The sequence below is a fragment of the Lepidochelys kempii genome, chromosome 2 (assembly GCF_965140265.1).
Source record: "Lepidochelys kempii isolate rLepKem1 chromosome 2, rLepKem1.hap2, whole genome shotgun sequence".
Taxonomy (NCBI): Eukaryota; Metazoa; Chordata; order Testudines; family Cheloniidae; genus Lepidochelys; species Lepidochelys kempii.
This window is the reverse complement of record NC_133257.1, coordinates 92,588,495-92,616,085: the sequence shown is the minus strand read 5'-3', so window position 1 is coordinate 92,616,085 and position 27,591 is coordinate 92,588,495. Positions and strand designations below refer to the sequence as shown.

General features: G+C 42.0%; 1 protein-coding gene across 8 annotated transcripts; it reads right to left on the bottom strand.

Annotated features, from left to right (window-relative positions):
• Positions 1-1,273: 1,273 nt before the first annotated feature.
• On the bottom strand, positions 1,274-27,591 carry RNMT (RNA guanine-7 methyltransferase). 8 transcript variants are annotated; one of them, XM_073331667.1, is made up of 12 exons: positions 27,516-27,591; positions 26,416-26,520; positions 25,947-26,244; positions 24,582-24,717; positions 22,438-22,560; positions 17,691-17,806; positions 14,844-15,025; positions 14,028-14,192; positions 10,333-10,450; positions 7,504-7,605; positions 6,704-6,737; positions 1,274-2,048 (listed from the first exon to the last, which is right to left on the bottom strand). In XM_073331667.1, the coding sequence occupies exons 3-12, from the start codon at positions 26,178-26,180 to the stop codon at positions 2,011-2,013; spliced, it is 1,248 nt and encodes a 415-aa protein (XP_073187768.1). In that variant the 5' UTR covers positions 26,181-26,244; positions 26,416-26,520; positions 27,516-27,591; the 3' UTR covers positions 1,274-2,010. The 8 variants fall into 8 exon arrangements, with proteins under 8 accessions (XP_073187768.1, XP_073187772.1, XP_073187769.1 ...); XM_073331671.1 differs by lacking the exon at positions 27,516-27,591 and adding an exon at positions 27,435-27,501; XM_073331668.1 differs by lacking the exon at positions 27,516-27,591 and adding an exon at positions 27,186-27,398.

Genomic DNA, 27,591 nt, shown 5'->3' with positions numbered 1-27,591 from the left:
TTTTTCAGCCCCAACTATAATTCTACATTCTTTTAAATTCAGTAACTTAAACTGCACAAGGGGACTTTCACAAGGATACAGAGCATTTTCAAACACAACTTGATATAAGCAGTGATATATCTGACCTAGATTTCATGTTTCTATGGAGTTCCATAAAACACTTAAAGAGTTCTCACATTTAGAAATTCCTTAGCTACAACATAGGCTATGTCTATACTACCACAGTAAGTCGACCTACACTAAGCGAATAACGTAGCTGGAGTCGACATACCTTAGGTTGAGTTACCGTCTCCCGTCGACTTACTTTACTTGTCTTGTCAGGGGTGGAGTACAGGGGTCAACTGGAGAGCGATCGGCTGTCAATTTGGCGGGTCTTCACTAGACCCGCTAACCTGACCGCCGGTGGATCGATCTCGGAGGGTCGAACCCGGGTGTAGTGTAGATGTAGCCATAGATGACACTTAATCTGGAAGGAGCTTCATTTACACCAAAGCAGTGGCATTATAATCAATCGAGTTGCATCATTACAACCAAGCAATTTACAGTTGCCTGGGCAACTTAACTCTTCTTCTTTGTGCTCCCATCTTATGCAGTGAATGAGGCAAGGGTCACATAGAAAGTATATGATCACATTACTAAGAATGCCCAGGAAACTGTAAATCTGACATTTCCTAAATTTTGAGTGCTTGACGTTGCAACCTAAGTAATGTTCGTTTGATTGTTTTGGGCATGTAATTTTAGGGGGTTTTTTGTTTTGGGTTTGGTTTTTTTGCCTTTTTTTTTTTTAAAGGTATAAAACCAAGTTCTATTAGGTAGAACAGTAACAACCTCCCATACCATGTAACAGCAGGGTTTGAACCCTAAACCTTCAACACTGCAGTACATACTTGTACCAACTGAACTATAAGACTTCATTAGCTGGCAGCTCAAAAGGGCTTTATCCCAAGGTGGGGGACGTGGTCATTAGTGCTATATGCCATTGGGGGAAAGCTTCCCGTGCTCACTACTGTAGTTGCTCAGTCAAATTCCAGGTATTCTCAGTGAAGCATAAGCCCAGCTCTTTAGAAAGCTACTGTTCGTTATTTTGATATGCTGCCAAAATTTTTCTCAGCAGCACAAGTAAGGGAAGGGAAATAAACTGTTGAAAATAATTATCAACTCAGCCAAACCTGAATAACGTTTCGCAGAACGAGTGGAAAGCATGTCTTTAGCCCCCAGGCTTTGTCCCTGCCAAGTTTCAAATAACTGCCACAAACAAGAAAGGTGTTAAAGCTTCTAAGAGAAAAAAAGTCACAGGAGTCTTTTATAATTGAAAGTGTTAGGCAATCTAAATTTAGAGGTTGCTACCTGTTTGCAGATAATCTACAGAACATTAAAAATGACAGAAATTCAGTTCTTAAGGCATCTAACAATACTTTCAGCACATTCAGTTGTACAGAACATAAATCCATTTAATCTTGAAGATACCACGTAATGACACTACATATCAGTGATCACAAAAAACAAGAACAGTTTGGGACCTTTCTACATAAACTACAACTTCAATACAATTTAATACTGTTGAAGTACTGCACTGTGAATCAATCTGAGCTTTGCTGTACAGTGCTCTTCGGCCCTGATCCTACATCACTGCAGTCACTGGAAGTCCTTCCATTGACTTCAATGGGTACAGGACCAGGCTCTTGGTCACCTGAACAAACTTGACTAACAAACTGCTTATTGGAAATAAGAGCGCTGTGGAGTTCAAATGGCATTTCTGACAGCATGCAGATTACTGAAAAATGTTTAAAAAGCCAGGTTCAGACAATCTTCTATATACACAAAAGTCCATCTGTCGCAGACAGGCAACTATAACTCAGATTCATGAGCTTGCCCTAGTTTTTGGTAGTGTCCTGCACACTTCTAATAATTAAAAAATAAACATAAAAAAATAGTCGCCACAATGGTTTTACATCACTCCAACTTGTACCAGGATGCAATCTCTTCTTGCTACTTCCAGTACTGTTCTTTTCACTGTTGCTTTTCAAATGCAAAAACCAAGTAAATACCTATGAAAGAAGAGAGTATTTAAAATTTGCATTACTTCTTGCTCTCCAAAGGTTTCAAACATAAAGACAAACATTTCCCTCTCTCCTAAGCTGTTGCAGAACAAATTCTATTTATTAAAAGAAACTGCACCAATGGCTACCCCATCAATTACCATTTCTTATTACAGCAAATTTTTAAAAGCAACGTTTAGTCTTGCACCTGCAACTTTTTGTATGCAAAAACCCACGTCTCCATTCAAACATGTTTTTGTATTTAAGAGGCTGGGTTGGATTTCTTCTGAAAGCGTGACCCCAAATTTAAAATATAAAATATGAATCTAGAATGAAATGCAAAGTAATGATAAATAAGTATTTTAAATGCAGTTAGTAACATACTATTATCTGCTTAATGCAGGCGTGGGCAAACTTTTTGGCCTGAGGGTCACATCTGGGTATAGAAATTATATGGTGGACCATGAATGCTCACAAAATTGGGGGTTGGGGTTCGGGAAGGGGCGAGGACTCTGGCTGGGAGCGTGGACTCTGGGATGGGGCCAGAAATTAGGAGTTTGGGGTGCAGGAGGGAGCTCCAGGGTGGGGCAGGGGTGTGGGTGAGGGCTCCGGCTGGGGGTGCGGGCTCTGGGGATGAGGGGCTTGGAGTGTCGGAGGGTCCTCCGGGCTGGGACCGAGGGGTTCGGAGGGTGGGAGGAGGATCAGGGCTGGACATGCGGGAGTGGCTCAGGGGTGCAGGCGCTGGGTAGCACTTACCTTAAGCGGCTCCTGGAAGCAGCAGCAGGTCCCCCCTCCAGCTCCTACACAGAGGCGCGGCCAGGTGACTCTGATCCACATGCTGCCCCCACTCCAAGCACTGCCCCTGCAGCTCCCATTTGCCACAGTTCCCAGCCCATGGGAGCTGCAGGGGCAGCACTTGGGGTGGGGGCAGCATGCAGAGCAGAGCTCCCTGGCTGCCCCTATGCATAGGGGCTGGAGATGGGACACGCCGCAGCTTTCGGGAGTTGCAAAAAGAGTGGTCCCCGACCCTGCTCCCTGGCTGGACCACAGCAAGCCGCAGACCCTGCCTCTCAAATGAGAGTTTGAGGGCAGGATTAAAAACGGCTGGCAGACCCTAGTTTGCTCACCCCCAGCTTCATGCAACGGTAATTGCAGTTAAACATTCACATTTCATTACCAGAGTGCTTGACATGCCACCTTAACTCTGCTCCCCCTTTACGTATGAGGGGCAGTCTTTAAATTCACGATCACAATTTCTTAGATTTATAGGTGCACATAAGGTAATACACAACCCTAAATGTACAGACTTATTTATATACAGTGGGGCAGAATTAAGTTTGTATGTTCAACTCTGTACAATTAAAAATAATGAAATCTGACTAAAATCCAAAAGATAAGAAGAATTGAAGTTTGCTAATTTTAAAAAAGCAAGATCTGAAAACATACTGCTGAGTAGGACTTTACAGCTGCTAGCTAGCATTCTGTCAACTGCAAGATGTACCTTCAGTGCAGTCTCGACTAGAATGACACTCCTCAGAAATATTTAATTTGGCATGTAATCAAAGAAAGCTATATGGGACAGTGAAACCTGTGGAGATCCTTATGTTTTTATAGTAGCAGAGACTTCATTTATTGTGTCAGAAAGTGCTGCAAGACCAAACAGAATCCGATTTGACAGTCATTATGGGCTTCCAGTTGGCATCAAATGTATTTGTTTATGATGAGTCATTGCTAGAACGTTGCTCAATCTATACAGTAAGCCTGAATGCCTTTTCCAGCAGTGAAACAAAATGTTATTCTTTTTAATTTGATCAAGCTATGACTACATCCTACTCCTTATAGGCACTATTCCTCAATCTCTCTCTAATGGAAAGAGAGAAACAATCTCGGTGGAGATAGAGGTGGTTAGGGACTATTTAGAAAGCTGGACGTGCACAAGTCCATGGGGCCGGACGAGTTGCATCCGAGAGTGCTGAAGGAATTGGCGGCTGTGATTGCAGAGCCATTGGCCATTATCTTTGAAAACTCGTGGCGAACCGGGGAAGTCCTGGATGACTGGAAAAAGGCTAATGTAGTGCCAATCTTTAAAAAAGGGAAGGAGAATGATCCTGGGAACTGGGAACAGCCCAGTCAGCCTCACCTCAGTCCCTGGAAAAATCATGGAGCAGGTCCTCAAAGAATCAATCCTGATGCACTTGCATGAGAGGAAAGTGATCAGGAACAGCCAGCATGGATTCACCAAGGGAAGGTCATGCCTGACTAATCTAATCACCTTTTATGATGAGATTACTGGTTCTGTGGATGAAGGGAAAGCAGTGGATGTATTGTTTCTTGACTTTAGCAAAGCTTTTGACACGGTCTCCCACAGTATTCTTGTCAGCAAGTTAAGGAAGTATGGGCTGGATGAATGCACTATAAGGTGGGTAGAAATCTGGCTAGATTGTCGGGCTCAACGGGTAGTGATCAATGGCTCCATGTCTAGTTGGCAGCCGGTATCAAGCGGAGTGCCCCAAGGGTCGGTCCTGGGGCCGGTTTTGTTCAATATCTTCATAAACGATCTGGAGGATGGTGTGGATTGCACTCTCAGCAAATTTGCGGATGATACTAAATTGGGAGGAGTGGTAGATAAGCTGGAGGGGAGGGATAGGATACAGAAGGACCTAGACAAATTGGAGGATTGGGCCAAAAGAAATCTGATGAGGTTCAGTAAGGATAAGTGCAGGGTCCTGCACTTAGGATGGAAGAATCCAATGCACCGCTACAGACTAGGGACCGAATGGCTAGGCAGCAGTTCTGCGGAAAAGGACCTAGGGGTGACAGTGGACGAGAAGCTGGATATGAGTCAGCAGTGTGCCCTTGTTGCCAAGAAGGCCAATGGCATTTTGGGATGTATAAGTAGAGGCATAGCGAGCAGATCGAGGGACATGATCGTTCCCCTCTATTCGACATTGGTGAGGCCTCATCTGGAGTACTGTGTCCAGTTTTGGGCCCCACACTACAAGAAGGATGTGGATAAATTGGAGAGAGTCCAGCGAAGGGCAACAAAAATGATTAGGGGTCTAGAACACATGACTTATGAGGAGAGGCTGAGGGAGCTGGGATTGTTTAGCCTGCAGAAGAGAAGAATGAGGGGGGATTTGATAGCTGCTTTCAACTACCTGAAAGGGGGTTCCAAAGAGGATGGCTCTAGACTGTTCTCAATGGTAGCAGATGACAGAACGAGGAGTAATGGTCTCAAGTTGCAGTGGGGGAGGTTTAGATTGGATATTAGGAAAAACTTTTTCACTAAGAGGGCGGTGAAACACTGGAATGCGTTACCTAGGGAGGTGGTAGAATCTCCTTCCTTAGAGGTTTTTAAGGTCAGGCTTGACAAAGCCCTGGCTGGGATGATTTAACTGGGAATTGGTCCTGCTTCGAGCAGGGGGTTGGACTAGATGACCTTCTGGGGTCCCTTCCAACCCTGATATTCTATGATACTTTACAAAAATGTGAAAACCCACATTTATGAGATTATAATTGTTACTGAAAAGAAATTATAAGAGTTATCCATGTTTTCCCTTTACAACTGGACTGATGTATGTCATCTAAAAAGGAGACAGTCAAAGTAAGAGAACATCAGTTTGGGTTGTACAACCAAAGCACTAAAGAGTAAAGAATTATTTGAAGAAAATTAAGTCACCTGCTCCATATGAGAAAAATTGTGACCCAAGACTGTATGAAAACTCATGTGATAAATAGGGACTTTTTTTTTTTTTTTTTTAAACACACTTCTGAGGATGCCAACACATACCAAACTCTGGAAGAGCATTAACCTGATAGCATATGGCTTTTTGTCTTCCATAAGTTATATGAAAACTGTGTCTCTCGGAAGGAAATATTTTTTCCAACCAACTTCTTCTCTTCTTTGGAAAGCATTTCAGAAGGAAAAAAAAAATCAATCTTTGAAAATTTTCTAAATCACAAAATTTTAATGACCTCTCTAAAAACATTTAGAATGTATGTAACGAAGCTGTATTATTTAAAAAACCCTACACATCATCACAGATTGTATCCTCAGTCACTCTCAGACTGATCATTTATTCCTAAACTGTTTGTGTATGAAGTATACCGACTACTGAGAAAAGCAATATGCGATATCAACAGCCCCCAAGAAAATAATCAGGTTTGCTTGATAATTGCTTGCTAATTTTTACTTGGTTCTTTAATTCACCTCAAAAAGGCAAAGCTTCTATTTTATTAAAATTTTACTGCACAATCAGAAAAAAAAGCCTGTGCTAAACTGAGGTACAAGGTAAGACCAAATCCATCTGTCTTCAGAGTTTCCATTCCATCTTTGGTCCATAAAAAGTCTTCTCCCAAACTATGCATTTATTCCTCAAAGTTTTGAGCATTGTAAACTGCTTCAGTTAAGTATATTGACATTGAAACCCAGTTATAGGGAACTAAATCCATATTTAAGCACCTAAATAAAAAGGAATCTGATTTTCAAAGCTATTGAACACAAACAAAAATGGGTACCTTTTATTTAGTGCTTAACTTTAGGTCACCAAGTTTGAAAGTATCTGTTTAATTGTCATACTCATGCACAATGTCCAAGGAAGTCATGTTATTTATCAAACAGTTTTGCTAAGCAATAGTATTTGAACTTTGCAAATAGTACTTACTTGTTGCTTCCCATTCAGATTTACTCAAGGTTCCCTTTAAAGAAATTGACAATAAGGCACATATCACAAATGGAGTATGATGAAATATAAATCAAACATTCCCCTAAATCATGAATAGTTTAAGCAGTTAGTAACAAAAATATTAGTCGAGGAAACCAAGCAGCTCTTTCTTTACCTAGGTGATAAATTAACCTATCTACTACTACTAAGGGCATTTCTTTTTCAGTCCTCTGCAGGTTTGAGAGGATAGTTTAGCTAACTCTTTTATTCAAGTTTTCCCCCTTGATATAGGGTTTTATGTTACACTATCACTACATTTTTACTATAAAGATCAGACCTTTATTTAAATATATCAATAAGAATGGATAAACAAGTGCTTGAAAAATAATCTCAGTCTAAAGGGAAGAATGTTTCAACCTATGACTTACATTCTACATGGATATGCTACCCTTTACAATTAAGGACAATTAAACGTCAGGTCTCTCGTGGAAGAGAATGTATTCGTCATTCTAAACTATAGTTGTTTCTTTGAAGAACATAGTAGGTTTTCCATCTAAATTTTAACACTGATTTTTATAAAATTGCATATGTCATTAAATAAATTAGCTGCTAAGGCCCTGATTTTCTGAACACTTAGGTATGTACTTTATTTTAATTCCACTGAAGTCAATGGAATTCTTCATCTATATAAAGTTAAACAAATGCCTAAGTGTTTGCAAGACTAGACCCTAGGTATCACTGAGCACACTTTGCTTCTGACAAGATTCTATCACTTGGGGGCGTGGGGGAAGGAGACTTACCAAAGGTAACTTTGGTTTGCCGTCTTTCATGAGCTTTTCTGCATGCTCATAATCATCAGGTTTATCGGAGACAAGTCTGGAATTATCATTTGCAGGATATGGCTGAAGAAAAGACACAAGTTACTATATTAAAAAAATATCTAGCCAAAAAACATGTGAACCAAAAAAGATGTCTCCTAAATAAGGGTATGCCTACACTGCAATTGAAAATAGGCTTGTGCCATCTGACTTGGGCTTATGGGGTTCAGGCTAAGGGGCTGTTTAATTGCAGTGTAGACATTCAGGCTAAGGCTGGAGCCCAGGCTCAAGCCCAAAACATCTACACCACAATTAAACAGCCCCTTAGCCTGAGTTCCACAAGCGCAAGTCAGCTGGAACAAGCCAGCCATGGGTTTTCATTTTCACTGTAGGCATACCCTAAAAGAGGCCTTAAAGGGAACTCAATACCTATGAAAAACGTCAATCTGCAGTTAGTTATTTTGATGCCTACCATTAGATAGACAAGTCTGAAAATTTAGTCTCATTATTTATTTTCTGGGGGAAAAAAATTTAAACCAATTTTTATGCTCAGGCAGATTCATACAAAATCCTATTTAATTACTTCAAACAGTGAACCAGAATTGATGAGCACTTACTGCAGAAAAGTGATAGATATGTATCTCGATCTATAGAGCTTATCGATCACATTCACTATTGTAAGACTGTCCCATCACTGTTTTGTAATAGGGTAGAACTGGTAAGATTGAAGTGGCTCCTGAACTGTTTGCTCCAAGTACTGGAAATGAAGTCCTATGCAATTCTGAAGTTATAAAAATAGATGAATGTTCAAAACATCAAAAATGAGACATGACACAGCTATCATTTTAAACAAAGTTACCTATTAGATTTAGTACTTGTGAAAGATTCTAGATAACGGAGAGTGATTTTTACTTATTTACACTTTAGGTGTAGGACAGGTACCAATACAAGTTCCTGCACACTGTCAGGGCAACACACCATAGTCCTGTTCTGAAAGGGAAGCTTCTAGACCAGGACATGAATTACCCATAAAGGCCCAGTGCTACAAAAGGTACATCTACAGTACAAAATTATGTCAACCTATGTTACGTCGACATACAGCCACCGCAGTCATTAAATCACTTTTGCAAGTCCACACTACATTCCTTGTGTCGGCGATGCGTGGCCTCACCAGTAGCACTTGCACCGATTTACTGTTGGTCTGGGGCATTGTTGAAGGGCAACAATAGATATAAGCAATGCAGTGTCTACGCTGACACTGTGTCAACCTAACTACATCAACCTAAGAACTCCACCTCTGCAAGAGGGATAGCGAAGTCATTATAGCAGGCGAGTGACATTTTAGTGTAGATGTTTAGAGTTAAGTTGCTGTAAGCTGCCTTACGTCAACCTAACTCTGTAGTGTAGACCAGAGCTTTGTCTAGTATACTACCACGGCTGTCAACTTGGATGGGCATCAGTCATCATGTTAAAAAAAAAAGTCGACGAACCCATAACAAACTATCATCATTTCACACAAGCCATCACAAAAATTTATATTGCATCTGTAACACACTATAATTTATATAGTATTTACATCTCCAATGTTTGTCCTTTCTTGATGCTGCCATTGCTAAAACCTTGCTTCTGACCTCAAATATTGTAGCATCCTTTTCACTTTGATAGTTAATCCAAAATTAACTTTGGATTAAATTAACAACAAAATTAATGTGGCAAACCCATATTCTTCTCTCTATTCTGATCCCTTTCCCCATCCTTGAATCCTTTCATTAGCTTCCTTGCAAAATTAACCTCACATCCTTGTCTTCAGTTTTCAACACATCTTTGTCCCTGTTTATACATCTTTAATCTAGTTTCCTCTTATTCTCAACTCTTGCTCTTCGTTCTGCTCACCCTAAGCTTTCTGCTCTTCCGGTTTAAGCAAATTCTCTCCTGACAGATTATGGCTAGGTCTTCACTAACCACAAAAAGGTGTGCTTTTATCATGGTGTAATTAATGCTGGTTAGCTATTCTGCTGTATAAACATAGTGGAGACAAGGCCCTTTAGTTTTAGTGCAATGTAAACTAGGCAAGGTCAACCATAGTGTGTGTATAATGCTAACCTCTCCGGGTTTGGAAAACTGCCTGAAGCTGCAGAAGAGATACACAGTACCTGTCCCTCGGGGGAACCAAAAGTGTAAGTGAGATGTTGAGGGTAAAAGATTACTGCTGGATATAAGGCTAGTCATGGATTTACATTTAAAAGTATAATTGTCCTGTATATACAAAGTATTTTTATATACCTAATTCAATTCTTGTTCTGTTTTCTAACAGGTTTCTTGCACATAAAAAAGGTAATTCTATAACAGGCAACAGGAAGTCCTTCTATTCCATTTCTTACTCTTGTTTATAATGGAGCATTGAACTACTCTTTACAATGAGCAGTTAATTATATAGCACCAGATATTACAAATACAAATACACACACACACAGATGAGCCAATTCAATACAAAGCACAAAAGTGTGTTGAACCTGCTAAATGGAAAATACAAGTATAATGTGCACAGTTGCCTAGTAACCTAATATAAAAACTTGTCCTCAACAGAAAATACTATTTAGTATTTTATTTAGCTACAAAATTTAGAAGATTAACTGCTTTCAGCAGCATGCCATAGGAACTATTTGGCTCCTACAATGCCAGCACTTGAATACTAGTCATAATTTACTGCCCAAAGCTATTGCTAAAGTAGATCAATCCCAGCAAGATGCAAAACACTATTTAAATGAAAGAATGAGTTTGTTTTTTTTAAATCAGCATTTTTATATTTACCTCCAAAGCCTGCATTCGCTTTAACAGCATTTTATTTTCCTCATCCTTAATCTTTTCTTCATAGAATTCCCGAAATGTCATTTTGTAGACTAGTTTCATGCCATATTTTTTTGCCATTCTGTGAACATAAGTGATCCAAAAATTATTATAGAGATACTTTTAAATCAACAAAAGCCCGAGTTTATCACAGTTGATAGTTTTGAACACAGGGACACCATATGGTCTTCAGTAGGACTGCAATCTCTAAGTTTATATATTTATGGCTTTTAAAGGCTGGAAAAGTCCACATTGCCATCAAATATCCATTTTCAAGGAGTTATAATGTCATCAAAAATTCTCTGCTCTAAACCTTGGTATAAATATTTCTGACTTGGACAGAGCAATTTATATTTCCCTGAAACACAAAAGTTTTAATGAAAATCTGAATTTGCAGTCTAAAACTTTTTGATGCGGGAACATAATGCAAAAAAAAAAAAAAAAATCAGCTACTATGACCCTTTGAACCCATGAAGAGTTTTATCAACTTAAATGGGATTCTGCACAGGTCTATACTAACAGAACCGAATACTGGGGCTGGGCCTATAGGTATCAGGGGCCTTTTCCCTAATTATTAGTTTATTTGTATTACCAAATGCCTAGGAGCCCTCATTATGGACCAGGGCTCCACTGTATTACGCTCAGTACAGAGAGAACAAAAAGAGTCTCTTCCCCAATCAAAGTGTAAGACAAGAAACAGATAGATATAGACAGGGAATACTAGGAAACAATGAGACAATATTGGTCACCATAATAGAAACTAGTATTAGCATACCAGCAGCCTAACTGTTGTTAAGTTTGAGGCATCACTGCAAAGACGAGACCTTTAAGAAGGGATTTTAAGAATAATGAGGTAGCTTTGTGGGTGTTTACATGGATCTCCTCCCAAGAATGAAGGTGTTCATTTAAGAAATTAACAAGTGGGCAATGAAGGCTGGCATTACTGGCCAATCAGCAGGACCTGACATTTCAATAGTAAATGATAGATGACTGATAGGGTAGGGATAGACCATGAAGGGCCTTGAAAGTGAACACAAACATCTAATGTTTGATATGAGAAAGGGAAGCCAGTGAAGTGATGCAAAGAGAGACGCTACATGGTCAAGGCAGTGCGCTAGAATAATATCCTTTGCAATAACATTCTAAATGGATAGGAGTGGGCAAGATCGCATCTGTCAAGGTTAGAAAAAAGAATGTTGCAGTAATGGAGACATGAGATGGTGAGAACCTGGACAAGCTGTGTGGATGGACAGGAAAGGCTGTATTTTACAGGTAAGAGAATCTATAAGACTGAGATAGAGCCTGGATCCAATGACCTAGAAAGGTCTGAGTTAAAGATGAAGCACTAATTATGGGCACGGGCAACAAACAAGATGGTTGTGCTTCAGATGACAGTTAGATATTCACAAGACAGAGGCCAAGATTTCATTTTGGACAAAAGGATGACGGTCCGGAGGGAAGAGATCAATCTGAGAGCTGTCTCCATAGAGAGACTAGCTGAGTTTGTGCTGCAGATGAGATTATCCAAACTGTAAAGAAAGAAGAGAAAGACCAATGACAGAGCCTTGTGGAAGCCAGACAAAGTTGGTGGGGAGGATAAGGTGGACACACTGAAGGACTTCTTGAAGGAGCAATTAAAGAAGTAGAAAAAGAACCAGAAGAGGACAGAGTAACAGAAATCAAGGGACAGGACGAGTACGACTGATGGTGCAAAGGCCATTGACAGGTGGAGGATAAAGAGTACTGGTTCTGAGCTTCGCCTAGGAAATCATCATTGAAGACTTTGGCAAGAGCCTTTTCAGTGGAGTGCAAGGGGCAGCTATTAAACTGAAGGAGTCTGGGATGGAACTGGAGGAGAGAAACTACTGACCGCAATTGTAGAGAACATTTTCGATTAGCCTAGGCCTTGTCTACGCTACGGGGGGAGATCGATCTAAGTAATGTAGCTGAAGTAAACATACTTAGATCCACTTACTGGGGGGTCCACAGTACGCTATGTCGACAGGAGACACTCTCATTGACTCCCCTCGCACTTCTCGTTCAGGTGGAGTACAGAAGTCAACGGGAGAGCGATCTGTGGTCGATTTAGTGGGTCTTCACTAGACCCGCTAAATCAACCACCAACACATCAACCGCCACACGTCCTCCTCCAGTAAGTGTAGACAAGCCCTCAGACACGAAAGGGAGATGGGACAGCAGTTGGAGAGATAAATGGTGTCAAGTGTGGCATGTTTTATTTCTTTTAGGTTTAAGATGGGAGAGGTTGAAGCATGCTTGTATTATGAGCAGAAAGAGCAAGAGGTTAAGGAGAAAAAGTAGGAGGAGATAAGTATGGGTGTGAGGGAGATCAGGAGACGGGGTGGGTTCAGTACACAAAGTGGAGATGTTACAGGAGGAGACAAAGGAGAAAGAAGAGAATGTGGGAAGAAAAGGCAATCTGAGGGTAGAGGAAGGTCACATTGTCTTTTGCCAATTTTTGAAACTTTAGTGTTAGATTTTTTTAAAAAATCTGTTTCATACATAATGAAACAACTTTTAATTAAAATTCATTTTGTATATATGTATAAATACCCCCCACACACACACACACCAAGTTAGCTGAAAGTGAGATTTTTTTAGCTAGATGCACATTTATATATCCCCACGCACATACTATAGAGCACTGTTTCTCAACCACCAGTCTGTGGAAGCCTCCTGGGTCCCTGAGATTTCACTGACACAGTTTAGGAAGACAGGAAGTCAGTTCCTGGTATCAAAAAGTTGAGAAACACTGCTGGAGTATATACTATTTCAGAGAAGAAAAAATTGGGTTTTTACCTTCTTTAGCTTCATTATGATTTAAAAAGATGGCCCGAAAGAGCCAACCTGGATTATATCCCATTTCACAATTATCCCTAATAATAAGATTTCTGTAGGACGGACTATGCCTTCATTGACTCCCATGCAACCCTATTGCCTGCAACTAGTTGTGCTTTAGTAAGCAATTATATCAATAGGCTAACAAGGTTGAACAGAATCCCCAGCATTCTTAGATATGTTGGCTCTACGAGCCTAACAGTAGGCATTTTTTTTTATTTTATCCACATATATCACATAAGCAGAAGATCTGTTCAGTAAGATGGTGCCCTTTTAGTGACACTTTTCAGAGCAGAAATGCTCCCTGAAGGGTGAAATCCTACCCCCAATGAGTGAAACAGTTTTATACTGACTTCAATGAAGCTAGGATTTCTCCCCAAGTTTCTTAGCATTTTAAGAAACAGCAGCAGGGGAAAGGAGTTCATTCTGAGCCACAACTGGAATTGGTAGGGTCCTGGTTAAAAACCATGGAGGCCTTAAAATAGCTGGCAGCACAGCATGACCAATTTACCAATACCATAAAAATATAAAGTTTTAGCTATCTGATCAAGACTCTGAAACACTGTTTTACACCAGCATCTTAATTTGGGGCTACCACTTAGGATCTGAAGATAGATATTTTATTCCAAGAATGTTCGCTACCCATACTCCAAATATGAACCAGATTTGAGAGAATACTAATAAAACGTTTTAAGGAGCATAACCTGATATTACAGTAATGCCTGGTTGTAGATTTCTGCTAGACTTGTGCTCATACAATTCTTCAAAATTTGATTACATAATGAAGTCAAAAGTAAACTTACTCTATCAGTAAAGGAAAATAAACCAAGAACTCAGGGACATCAACAACTCCTTCTAAGTTAAAGTCATACTTGCAGCCAAACAGGGGATACTCCCCCTTCTTCTGAAACTGTACCGTGTACACATCATTCCCAAATGAATCAGTTTCTGAAGCTTCAAGTCGTTTTCTATATAAAGATATATAAAAACGGTAATAACTGATAAATAAGCTATTATTACCATTTTTCAGATAAAGAAACTAAAGAGAGGTGCAGGGACCTTCAACAAGGTCACAGAAGGACACAGTCCATTCCAGTGCCCTAGTCTCTGCACCACACAGTCTCCCTTAATAAATTTAACCATCAATTAAGACTACTATAAAAACATGGGAATGAAAAAGTTTTTATTCAAATTTTAACACTCTGAAGATAGCATTCAAAGGGGTCAAGAATTAGATAACCATGGAAACTGAACTTTCTTTTATCCTGTAGAGGCAGGTCAGGGTTAGAAGTAGGCAGATTCAAAGGTGTCAGAGGAAGCTTGCAGCTACAGCCCACATTGTACTTGTTTTGTCACCAATTAAATCAATACAGAAGCATTACGTGCTAGGAAGTGTAGTACCCTTAGGGCACACCTCCCTAAAGATGAGGGTGGGTGCAATCTGCTCCATTTTATTCAAGTTACTATACGTCTGACTTTCCTAGCAAGTAAGCAACACAGGCCCTCAGCTGGAAAGATTTTGCTGTAAAATACATCAAGGGCACCCAAAGAGTGACCCTCCTTTAAATCTGATAACATTTCATACAATTTTAAAAATTAATAGAATGAATAGCACTTACACAAGCTCAAAGCTATTTGGAGTTGTGCCAATAAAATACCCTCCAGGACAGAGATTCCCGCAAGCATTTTTAAGCATCATGTCAGCCTGCTCATATGTCTCAAATGAGTAATGGTAAACAAATTGACAGCTGCATATGTCAAAGCACATATGTGGATCACTGTAACTGTCAGACAGAAGTTCCTGAAATGGATTAAAAAGAGTTATGAGACATATACCAAAGGCTGCAGAAACAAAGAAGTGGTTTGTGTTAATCTTCCAGCAATGCATGCCAATCCTAGAATACAAGTACTTGAAAGAAAAATAGTAAAGTTTATTTCCCTCTGCCCTCAGCAAATTCAGGCATGAACTACTGCTTGGTAGAAGGAGAAATAAGATGAAATAAGAAAGCCCATTTCTACTTAAGAAACCATATACTGCATTCCAAAGCCACCAGAATATATTTATACATCACTTTAAAATTGTAATTTTTCTCACTTTAAAAAAAAAAAAATATCTGTGAATTAACTGGCTCATCAAATTTCAGAAGCCAAAATAATGTGGCTATTAAGTTACAACTTTTAGTTTCCAAAATAAATTCTAGTATTGTTGCTGAAAGTTCAGCTGTAAGTGAATTATGGAAAATTTTATTAAAACGAATTTTCAGTTCACAAAATCTGTAGATATTTGTACATGTTTTTGTGCTTTTTAGATAAAAACAGCAAGATAAGTGACTTCAGTTTTGAAAGAATAGATTAGCTGCTTTTTAATCTTTGAAATACAATTTACTTGTTAAAAAATCAAGTTATCATCTAAACTTTTCATCATTTTTAATCACGTAGTTTTATTGCATGCACACCCTTTCTCCACTGACCCAATTAACCTGTGATTGTTAGACTGAGCCCTTGGAATTTGAGTCAGACTGGTCTTTCCACCGGCCCTGCTACAAGAGACCAAAGCTGTGAAAGGTTATCAAAATAAGTTTTAAAAATAAGCAGTATGGAAAATAAAAATGCTATTAGAAAACTTCACCTAATAGGCTGCATTTCAGTAGCATTAAGAGTCATTTAGGAGCAAGAAGACTAAAAGTCAGAAAGTCTTCCACATTTGTTCTGGGGGTCGGAAAGAACACAGGCCCATCAACACAAAGTTTTATAACTTCCCTAGTGACTATGTAGCAACAATTAGCAAAATTTGGGGAATAATATGACCCCACTAGTTAGTGAGGAAATTGAAAGGACACCTTTGATAGGTGAAAGATATATTCAGCCTTTCAAGAGTACATTACAAAACAACGAAAGAGTTTGTCGGAACCAGTTTAATCTTCTATTTTAGAAGCAACTGCTTGTTAACTTATATAGTTCTAATGATTAATTTAGGGCTTTTCTACATAAAGACTCAGCCCTGGTCTACACTGGGGGGAAGAGGTCGATCTAAGATACGCTACTTCAGCTACGCGAATAGCATAGCTGAAGTTGGCATATCTTAAGTCGACTTACCTGGCCGTGAGGACGGCGGCGAGGCGACCGCTACCACTCCCCCATTGACTCTGCTTCCGCCTCTCGCGAGCTGGAGTTCTGCAGTCAAGGGGGAGCGCGTTCGGGGATCGACTTATCGCAGATTGGCGGGTACTGAAGACCTGCCCTCAGTGTATAGCAAGCTATGGTATAAAATCTACAGCACACGAACCTGCTGTGTGCTAAGTGGCCAAGGTGCACTATGGAATGAGTGTGAGGCAGCAGAGTCCACACAGCCAACTGGTGCACTGTACATTTACACCCCCATCTTGCCACACATTAAGTTTCCATATAGGCAAGCCTTTAGTGCAGGGGTGGGCAAACTACAACCCACGGGCCGGATCCCATCTGCCAGCCATTTAAATCCGGCCCTCGAGCTCCTGCTGGGGAGCAGGGTCTGGGGCTTGCCCCGCTCCGGAGCTCCGGTCAGGGTCAGGGGCCGCTCCGCACAGCTCCCAGAAGCGGCAGCATGTCCCCCATGCAGCTCTTATGTGTAGGGGCAGCCAGGGGGCTCTGCACACGGCCCCCCTCCCCAAGCGAGGTCCCCACGGCTCCCGTTGACCAGGAACCGGGGTCAATGGCAGCTGCAGGGGCAGTGCTTGCAGACGGGAAAAACACAGCAGAGCTGCCTGGCCCCGCCTCTGCGTAGGAGCCGGATGTGGGGGACGACATGCCACTGTTTCCGGGAACCACTTGAGGTAAGCGCTGCATGTAGCCTGCACCCCTGAGCCAACGCCCCCGCTACCCCCCCGCCCCAACCCTCTGCCCTGATCTGCCTCCTACCCTCTCAACCCCTCGGTCCCACCCTCCTGCACCCAAAAACCCTCATCCCCACCCTAGAGCCTGTACGCTCAGCTGGAACCTGCACCCCCGACACCCCCCCCACCCCAGCCCTGATTCCCCCTCCCATCCTCTGAGCCCCTCGGTCCCAGCCCGGAGGACCCGTCTGCATCCCAACCCCCTCATCCCCAACTCAACCACAGAGCCTGCACCCCAGCCAGAGCCCTCCCCCTCCCCCCTGCACCCCAACCCCCTGCCCCAGCTCGGAGCCCTCTCCCACACCCTGAACTCATTTCTGGGCCCACCCCAGAGCCCTCACCCCCTCCCACACCCCAACCCCCAATTTCATGGGCATTCATGGCACGCCATATCATTTCTATACCCAGGTGTGGTCCTTGGGCCAAATAGTTTGCCCACCCTTGCTTTAGTGTAACAATTCAACCTTAAATTAAAGTCTTCTCTCCTTGAAACACTCCTGAACTTTTACTCTAGTGACTTCCAACATTTATTCAAATAAGAATGCCAAGAAACTAGTTACGACACTAGGAATATATAAAGCAGAACAACTGTACCTTGGAGCTATCGGCTGTTATAAATTCTGCATTGAAAATGTATTCATTAGAACGACATCGGGCTTTCATGTCAGCATACCGCTGTTGGCACTGTTGCATGGAAACTTCAGCAATATCTATAAAAAAAATAAACTGCATGCACAAACTTCTCTTCAGATAGATATGATTGGAGTGAGAGCAGATACCATAGTATGAGTAAAAGCTGGTTTTCAGTAGATGTGCTCCATTATGAAGTTTTATTTATACTTATGTGGACTACAAGGAACTAAGTACACTAACTTGTTACACACATACTTGGTACTAAAAATGGAAAAAAGAATCAAACCAAACACACTTAATTATATTCTAGGCCCGATACAATAAAATACAAATTCCACAGAATGTGGAATAAATAAAAAAAATGTCTAGCCTTTACAGTTGTAGTGGAAACCTTCACAATGTGAAGAGACTGACGGATATAAAAATTATGCAGTGTTGTCTTCAAGAATTTGTAGAGAGCTCTAAACAGTTCTAAGGCCTTGTCTAGACCAGAAAAAAAAAATAAACACACTGTTGACATGGATGGGTACAGTTCAACTCTGTGGGTTTCTGAAGTGCTACTGAAGAAGGTTTCTCTTTCTTTACACGTGCAGACAAAAGGTACTTAGTTGAAATTACTGAGGAAATTCAGGCCTGATCTATGCTACAAAGTAGCTCAGGGCTCTGAAAATTACATCACGCATGGCATGAAATTTAAGTTGATCTAAGCCCTGATATAGAAATCACTGTAGTGTTTCTAATATAGACATTATCTCCCTGTCAGCAGAAAGAAATTTTTCTAGTGTAGACTACACCTAAGAGATGTGAACACCACAGGCATAACTGCTGACCAAGTAATGAAGACAATGAGACAGTTTTCAATACTATTAGGCCTGGTCTACAGTATGCGGTTTATTTTGGATTTAGCCGAGTTACCTCGGAATAAAACTGGTTCCGTCCACACGACCAAGTCCCGTGTCGTTTTTTCGAACCAGTTTTTTCGATTTAAAGGGCTCTTTACTCCAAATTCTGTACTCCCACCTCAGCAAGTGGAGTAGCGCTAAAATCAAGATCGCAGTTCCGGGTTACAGGTACTGTGGACGCAATTCGACGATAATTGACCTCTGGGAGCTATCCCAGAATGCTCCCTTGTGACCACTCTGGACAACACTCTGAACTCTGATGCACTAGCCAGGTAGGCAGTAAAAGCCCCAGAAACTTTTGAATTTCCTGTTTGGTCACCATCAGCACAGTCCACCATCATAGGCGACTATGCAGAGTCCACCATCACAGGCAATCACGCAGTCCCGGATTCGCAGACAAGCTCCAGCTTGTCCAAACAGGAGGTACTGGATCTCACTGCATGATGGGGAGACGAATCTGTTATGGCAGAACTACATTCCCAAAAAAAAAAAAAAAAAAAAAAAAAGGAACACAAATACATATGCTAAAGTCTCCAGAGCCATGACAGAAAGAGGCTACTCCAGGGACACAGAACAGTGTCGTACCAAAAAAAAAAAAAAAAAAAAAAAGTCAAGGAGCTCAGTCAAGCGTACCAAAAAGCCAGGAAGGCGAACGGACGCTGTGGGTCACAGCCCCATACATGCCGCTTCTACCATGAGCTGCATGCAATTATAGGGAGTGATGACACCACTACCCATGGATACCTGCAAGGGGGGAGTAGCACGGAGCGAGGAGGGTGAGTTTTTGGAGGACGAGGAGGAGGACAGTGCACAGGCGGCAAGTGGGGAATCTGTTTTCCCCCCTAGCGAGGAACTATTAACACTGGAGCGAATAGCCTCCCCCTACTCCCAAAGCATGCTCCCGGACCATGACCCTGGGGAAGGCACTTCTGGTGAGTGAGAGCTTAATCAGAGCGACGCAGTAGGGGGAACGGGGGGGACGACCCAGTCGCGCTGGGCTGTTCATGTTTAGTTTAAAGGCCTCATCCCTGCTCAGAGCCTCATTGGAGCCCTGCGGGGCGGGGAGCGGCTTTGTGAGCCATAGCATTAAGGAGTAGGCTGGGTCCCCGACGATAACTATAGGCATTTCAACATCCCCAACAGTAATTTTCTGATCTGGGAAGTAAGCTCCTTCCTGTAGCTGTTCAAACAGTCCAGAGTTCCTGAAGATGCGAGCATCATGCACCTTTCCCAGCCATCCCACGCTGATGTCGGTGAAACGTCCCTTGTGATCCACCAGTGCTTGCAGCACCATGGAAAAGTACCCCTTGCGGTTTATGTACTGGCCGCCCCGGTGTTCCGGGGCCAAGATAGGGATATTCATTCCATGTATCACCCCGCCGCAGTTATGGAACCCCAGCACATTAAAGCCATCCACAATGGCCTGCACATTTCCCAAAGTCACTACCCTTGATAGCAGCTGGTCAATGACTGTGTTGGCTACTTGCAGCGCAGCAGCCCCCACAGTATATTTCCCCACTCCAAACCGATTCCCGACTGACAGTAGCTGTCGGGCGCTGCAAGCTTCCACAGGGCTATAGCCACTCGCTTCTCAACTGTGAGGGCTGCTCTCATTTTGGTGTCTTTGCGCTTCAGGGCAGGGGACAGCAAGTCACAAGGTTCCATGAGAGTGGCCCTACGCATGTGAAAGTTTCTCAGCTACTGGGAATCATCCCATACCTGCAACACTATGCGGTCCCACCAGCCTGTGCTCGTTTCCCGGGCCCAGAAATGGCGTTCCACAGCATGAACCTGGCCCAACAGCACCATGATCTCCCAATCGCCACATGCCGTGCCATCTGTGTCCACAACCTCATCACTATAGTAATCGCGCTGTAATCACTTCCTTGCCCAGTTTTGCAGGTACTGCACATAGTGCTGGATAATGCGCGAGGTATTTACAATGATCAAAACTGCAGCCGAGACCTGATCGGGCTCCATGGCTATGGCACCTGCACGGATAATCCTGGAAAAAGGGTGCGAAACGTAGGAGAGCAGAGTGGCAGACTGGAAGCTGTGCTGTTTGGTTCACGGTAGCCAAACAAAGGCTGAAAATGGTTGTCTTCTGTGGCTTTCGCAGAGGTGGGAGCCCAGGACAGACAACATGGAGAAGCTCGGAAGTGTGGCAATAGCGAGAGAGCAGAGTTGGCGGCGGAAGCTGTGTTGCTCAGTTCATGATGGCAGAGTTGAGTTGGAGAGGTGGATTCATAGTATCAGGAGAACAACAGTGCACCGTCTGCTAAAAGCAGTATGGCGTCTGCACGCCAAAAAGGTGCGAAACGATTTTCTGACATAGCTTTCTGACAACACACACCCAGAAACACCCGCAAGAATGTTTTTGCCCCATCATGCACTGGGAGCTTAACCCAGAATTCCAATGGGTGGCGGGGACAGCAGGAACTGTGGGATAGCTACCCACAGTGCACCGCTCCAACATTCGATGCTAGCCTTGGTACTGTGGACGCAATCTGCCAAATTCACGCGCTTTAGTGGGGACACAGAAGACTGAATGTATAAAATAGCTTCCAAAAATTCGAATAGAATAATTTCTAAATAATTTCATACTGTCGACGTACCCTTAGTGTGCAATTGTGTAACTGGTTTATACCATTATAGGAAGTGTGTACACAAATCAATTAACTGAACATGCAAATGGCCAAAAACACCCAATGAGTGTAGAAAATAACTGTGGTCCTCAAAATATCAAAAATAATTTTCCCCTCTTTATAAAATACATAACTATTAATAAAGGACAGTTAATATAAAGAATTCTTTAAAATATATCAGATTTAAACAAAAATGCTATTTAGATATGGTAAAAGGAATGAAGCAAGGGTTGTCAGTCAGTCAGATCCCAACTACTCCTCATAGCTAATTCTGCAGCAAAGGCAATTCCAACCCTGTGATAGATATCACAAACTGGTAAAATAAAAATTAGTCTTTTCCCTTGCATTGTAATTTTTCTCAGAATCTAAATTCTTTTTCCATCATAAAGATAGTTTTCAGGATAACACCAGTACACCTGTTTTGCAGTGCTATATTGCCAGTATCTTCTTTTAAAACCTCCTTGATAAAATGCTCCAGTAACTGGAATGCAAATTGAAGATTATACAACTTTGTATTACTAATTCTGTAATTAATGGTTGATTAATTTGATTCTGCAATTAAGTGGTGACTAAGGGTGTCTGCACTATCTACACTGCAATTAAACACCCATAACTGGCCTGTTGCAACTGACTTGGGCTCATGAGGCTCGGGCTAAGGGGCCATTTAATTACGGGGAGAAGTCTGGGCTCAGGCTACAGCCCAAGCTCTGGGACCCTCCCACCTCGCAGGATCCTGGAATCTGGTCTGCAGCCCAAGTCCAAACATCTATGCTACAATTAAATAGTTCTTTAGCCTGAGCCTGTGGGTTTTTAACTGCAGTGTAAATATATACTCAGTTTTTCATAGAGATTTTAAACAAACATTTTTACTCGATTCCCAACATTCACTTTGTATTTATGAGGTAAAATTAAAGATAACTGGATAGGAACACTAGGGACTTTCCCCTCTATTTATGCTAACAGTTTAACCAGGAACCATGATAAAATGAACATGATAAAAAAAAACCAGGGCAGAGCACGGAAATGAAGTTCCTTCACAGCAAGCATGGCATTTTTGGACATATCCAGAAAGAAAAAAGCAAAGCGTGGTGTTCATGGTACATACATACATTTCCACAGAACCTTTTTTACTGTCTCTAGAAAGTTACTTTGCCTTCTTACCTGTGCACACAAGTTTACTGATTTTGCCTTTTTTCCATTTAAGCAGGTCTCCACCTTTGCCACATCCCAGATCCAACACAGTGATATCTCGCTTCTTACGTCGTACCCTTTCTATAAATTCACCTGAAAAAGAGAAAGCACACATTCAACTGATAACAAAGCCTCTTTCATTGTACAAAGTTCCCTAAAGCACCAAAGTCTGATATTTCAGAATTTCAAAATTCATTTGAAGACTACATTAGAGTTCATAAAAAAACAGTTTGATTCGAGTTCTGTATACTTCTTTTCCTGAAGTGTGTTTTTTTTAAGAGAGTGGTTTTCTTTAAATACACGTTTTATCAAATCTCATAAAAGATTTGGAGGGGAAAAAAGGAATGAATACTTCCTGGGCTGAATGTTGTGTGTGCAGCGTAAGCCAAGCCTTGGGAAGGAAGGGGTGTTTTATAGACAGAAAAAAGCAGTGTATTGCTTTGCTTAACACTGAGCCCAGAGGTGATTAAGAAGCAGGTCTGATAAAATACAAAAGGAATCTCATCCAGAATGAGGCTGGGTATGAATTATGAGCATGAGAGAGCATTCTTTAATTAAAGAAGTGATGAGCTATCCTAGTGGGTCTAAAAACACTATTGCAGTCCAAATCAGAAACGCGTGGAGAGCGGCAAATGGTGACAGAATATAGTAGTTTTTTTTGGCTGCCATCATATTGCAAATTTACACATTAGATTTGCTCTTTACTACCCAGTCTAAGTTTTAGTAAGCATTATAAGGACTCTCCTTTCCAAAGAGTATTTTTTATACCATATGTGTTAGCTTGCATTTTTGAAAGGGGAATTTTATTTTGTTGCTTTTTATCCCTTGTATTACTCTGTCTAGGACCCTATATTATTTCTCTGCCCTAACTGGTGTTAGCGTCTTATGCAAATTTCTTTAATGCTAGTTTAATAACTTTGCGAATGCACTGGGAATAAATTAAACCTAGGCCCAATGTACAATGTTCCTTTTGGCACACCTGCAGACCCCTCCTCCTCAACTTGATACTTCACTACTTCTTACCTTTTGTTCAGGGTCTTTTGGAGAGTTTTTAATCTAGGTTATAGAGCATGTACCCAAACAGATTTAAATTTATTCTGAGTAAGATTTCAAGAGACACTACATCAAATCTAATTACCACCTCTCACTGCTTTCATCCACTAATTTTTCTAGTGTTAAGACAAATGCTATCAAGTTTTCCCTGGAAAAATCTTTTCTTTATAAATCCCTGGCATTTATTTCCCATGGCTCTGCTATTCTTTATTTATTGATTTCTCTTGGTATTTGTTCCATTACTTTACTCAAGTTTGAAGGTAGATTTATGGGAAAGGAAGTACCAGTATCACTTTTGAAAGTTACTGCATTTTCTTTTCCCTCTAATATTTTGTAGTTTTTCTATACTTTTAAAAATTATTGATCATACAGCAAGTACATTTACTGTTTCCCTTTATGCTCTGACACATCACTGTCTTCAAATGCTAAAAATATACATAGTATAAAATTATTCTGCATCTGAAGTAATAATACCTCTAAAGGAAAAGATAATAAAAAATGAAATATTAGGACTTCTAGGGGACATTTTACAAGAACAGATTAACTTCTGAGAAACAAAGGTTCTGTTTGCATGCACATGTTCCTTGTGGGGGAGGGCAGAGGGTAGTGGGGAAACTACAACAAGCAGATTAGCTCCTAAACTTAATATCTATCAAGTTTTCAGAAGTGTCAGCTGGTGTTTAATGTTTTAAAACAAACAAACAAACAAACATTTGGCATGACCATAAATGTAAGAGAGTCTTATCAGAACTGGGACTCCCATTGTGCTAGATGCATAAAAGCACATAGGAAAAAGGAAGAAAAATCAATGCCTTGAAAGCTTGCAATCAAATTTTAAAAGAGCTGAACCGAAACAATTTCCTCTGAGTAAAGATACACTGTACTGAACACGAGAAAGCAGAAAACATTTACCTGCAGTCTTACCACCACCATGATTGTTTTGTGATGACCACAGGACATATTTGAATGTAACCAAAGAAAATAAGATATACTGCAATAAAGTGTAGTATAGTGACTAACTTTTCAAGTGAGGACAAAAGTAAGCAATAAAGGAGTCATACCAATGAGAAGACTCTTCATCCAGTTATTAAAATTTCTGAGGAAGAAAATGCGACTCTGGCTACGTTTTTCTAGTCCAACTTCTTGAAGTTCATTGTAATGTGCAGCTACAGTTTGTCCATGCCCTTCTTCCAAATGCTATACACAATGGAAAATAAGAGAATCAAACGAGAAAGTGTGAACACATTTCAGTGTTTAATTAAAAAGACTCATGTTGAGCACAGGTTTTTAAAACACATTAGAAGTAATGGCAAAGCTTACTGGCTTCATTTACAAAAGAATATTTCCCAACTCCTCCCTCGATCACTGTCCTGAGTTCTTTAATTCCAACCAAAGAGGAGGACTCTATTTAATACCTAACACCATTATTATTATTATTATTAGTTATTTGTATTGCTGGAGCACCTAAGAGCCCTCGTCATAGACCAGGATCCCACTGTGCTAGACACTGTGCAAACAGAACTGGACAAAGTGGTTCCTGCTCAATGATTCAAGGCATCTCTTCACTGCAGAAAGATGGTTTAACTTCTTGAATGCTATTCCCAGTGTTCACTGGGAGAATCAATTTCATCCCAGTGAAGCCATGGATTTAAAGGCTGCATGTACATTTTCCAAAAGTTATTCCAAACTAGAACTTAAAAGAAGTTTAGTATCAGAAACCCATTCTGAATTCACAGCCTCAGGTTATGTCTAAACTACAGCTGCTGTAGCATTGTAGTGTAGATGCTTCCTACATCAAAGGAAGTGACTTTTCCATCAAGACAGATAATCCATTTCTCTGACAGCTACTTCAACTCTGACAGCCACCTCTACATAGGGGGAAAGGTTGAACTAAGTACATCACAGAGTGCAAAATTTTTTTACAGTCCTGAACCACGTAGCAAGATCAACCTAGAAGTGTAGCCTAACCTCAGAAACCCTTTGTAAGTGTAGATCAAGAACAGATACATATGCACTGTTCATTTAATCCAACTGCCAGCTGGAGCCAGAGCCCCAGATCCTGCTCCCCAGCAGGAACTTGAGGGCCGGATTAAAACAACTCATGTGCTGGATCTGGTCCGTGGGCCGTAGTTTGCCCACCCCGATTTAAAGTCTCATCATTCTAATTACCACCTTTCTTCCCAGTTCCTTCAGTTCCAAGATAATTCTGTATATAGTTTTCAGACAATAGCAGCAGATGCTAAAATTAATTTTTATGTTAAGTGGATCATGAGACACTAGCTGCTAAAATCTTATAAACATACACTGTAAAAATGCTTGGTATAAATACTTTAAGGATCAATAAACTTCTCTAAACCCACACCCTGAAACCAAGATTTTAATCCCAGCCCACTGTTCAGACATAACTGAAAACAGATAATACTCACCACTTTTCTAGGATGATCTTCAAATTCTGATTTTCTCTTTTTTGATGTGCTGTCCTCATGGTCACTAACATCTTCCTTTTCATTTCCAGCACAATAGCCTTTTCCTGAATTTGTATTATTGTCATCCAAACTGACAGCAGATTCTGCCTCTGAAGCTTTAGATGCTGTTCTGTCTGCTTCCTCAACTAAGCTCTTTTCTAACTCTTGTTCTTCAACCCTGCTTGAATCAGACATGCTGCAGGTTATTCTTCTTGTTGCTTGATCAAACAGGAATCAATGTTTTTTTCATCAATAAATTCTGTCAGAAAAGTGAGATGACTTTCAGTTGACAATTTATGCTTGTTCTCCCTTACATTATAAAAGCCCCATGATACCTAGTGCTTTTGATTAGTCAAAAGAGGGCAGCAGATTAAAAAGTAACATTTTAAATTGATTCAGTTGGGTTTAACACAGATAACACCCAAGTTACCATATGAGTGTCTCTCTCTGTTCCAGTTTATTTTGTGCATTTGACAGGACTTTGTTACAGCTAGCTTCACTGTTTCACCTGAGCAGCTCTCCTGTCAGTGTGATTCTGTCACACAAAAGAGAGGGGGAAAAAATTAAAGTTAGGAAAACAAGGGGGTCAAAAGCAAGGGCTGGCAGAAAGGTCAGGGGCCTGTCTAGCCCAGGTAAGGGCCAGACACACCTTTCCCCAGCATACTAGATTTCAAGCTGACTTTTTCCCAGCGTCTAAAGCCAGAAGGGACCATCAACTTATCCACTGGGTAGCGAGGGCCACAGGGTCCCGCTCCGGACCCCCGGCTCTGGTCGGCTAGTTAGGCCCAAGGCAGCCAGGTGACGCCCCCCCCCCCCCCCCGCGTTCTGGCCCGGTCCCAGCCACACTCGGGGAGCCTCAGGCGCGGGTACCGGCCTCGCGCACGGCCGCGCGGGGAGTCAGACGCCCCGGTCTGTGACACACTCACCCCCAACCCCTCTCCCGCGACCCCCCGACCGGTAGACGAAACTCTTGGGAGGTCACCTTCGGGAACCACGCGCCCCCCTCCCCACCCCCGCACCCGACAACCTCGAAAGGGGCGGGGCGACGAGGATGGAACAGCTCCTCCACTCCCGCAACGCCAGGGCCAGGCTCCGCCCCTTCGGCCCACCCCATCATCCCTGGGTCTCTCACTGCCCCGCCCCGCCCCGCCCGCAGGCGCGAGCCCAACCCCGTCCCCCGGCAACAGCGCCCTCGCGCACCTCCCTCTTCGGCGTCCCACCGAACAAGCGACTGCGAGTCCTCGCCCCCACTGCACCACTTTGCCCCGCCCCCTTTCTCCGCAGCGCGCGCAGCCCTTCGCCCTGTCTCCTCCTCTGCGGCGCGCGCGGGAATGTGAGCATCGGCCCCGCCCCCAAACTTCCCGCTCTGCGGAAAGCAAATGACCGAGCCGCAGAGACGCCGCGGCCGCACGGAAGCTGTTTTCTGAAGGGACGCTTCGCGCTCCATACTACGAGCCCGGCCAGTAGCTCCCATCCACGCGCGGCTCCTCAGGACCGAGGAACCGGCCTGAGGCTCTGCGCAGCGCTCACCAATCCAGGCTTTTCGCCATCCTGTTTGCGGAAGTGACGCACAGAGAATGCATTGAGTTGTTTATGTCATATCCGG

Bases quoted from the DNA above. Each gene is read 5' to 3' on its own strand.
- RNMT (XM_073331667.1), bottom strand. From the start codon at position 26,180: ATGTCTGATTCAAGCAGGGTTGAAGAACAAGAGTTAGAAAAGAGCTTA. The intron at 17,807-22,437 runs GTAAGAAGGCAA...TTTTTTTTATAG, and splicing joins CAGTAAACTTGTGTGCACAG to ATATTGCTGAAGTTTCCATG. The intron at 6,738-7,503 runs GTAAGTCTCCTT...ATTTCTTTAAAG, and splicing joins GCAAACCAAAGTTACCTTTG to GGAACCTTGAGTAAATCTGA.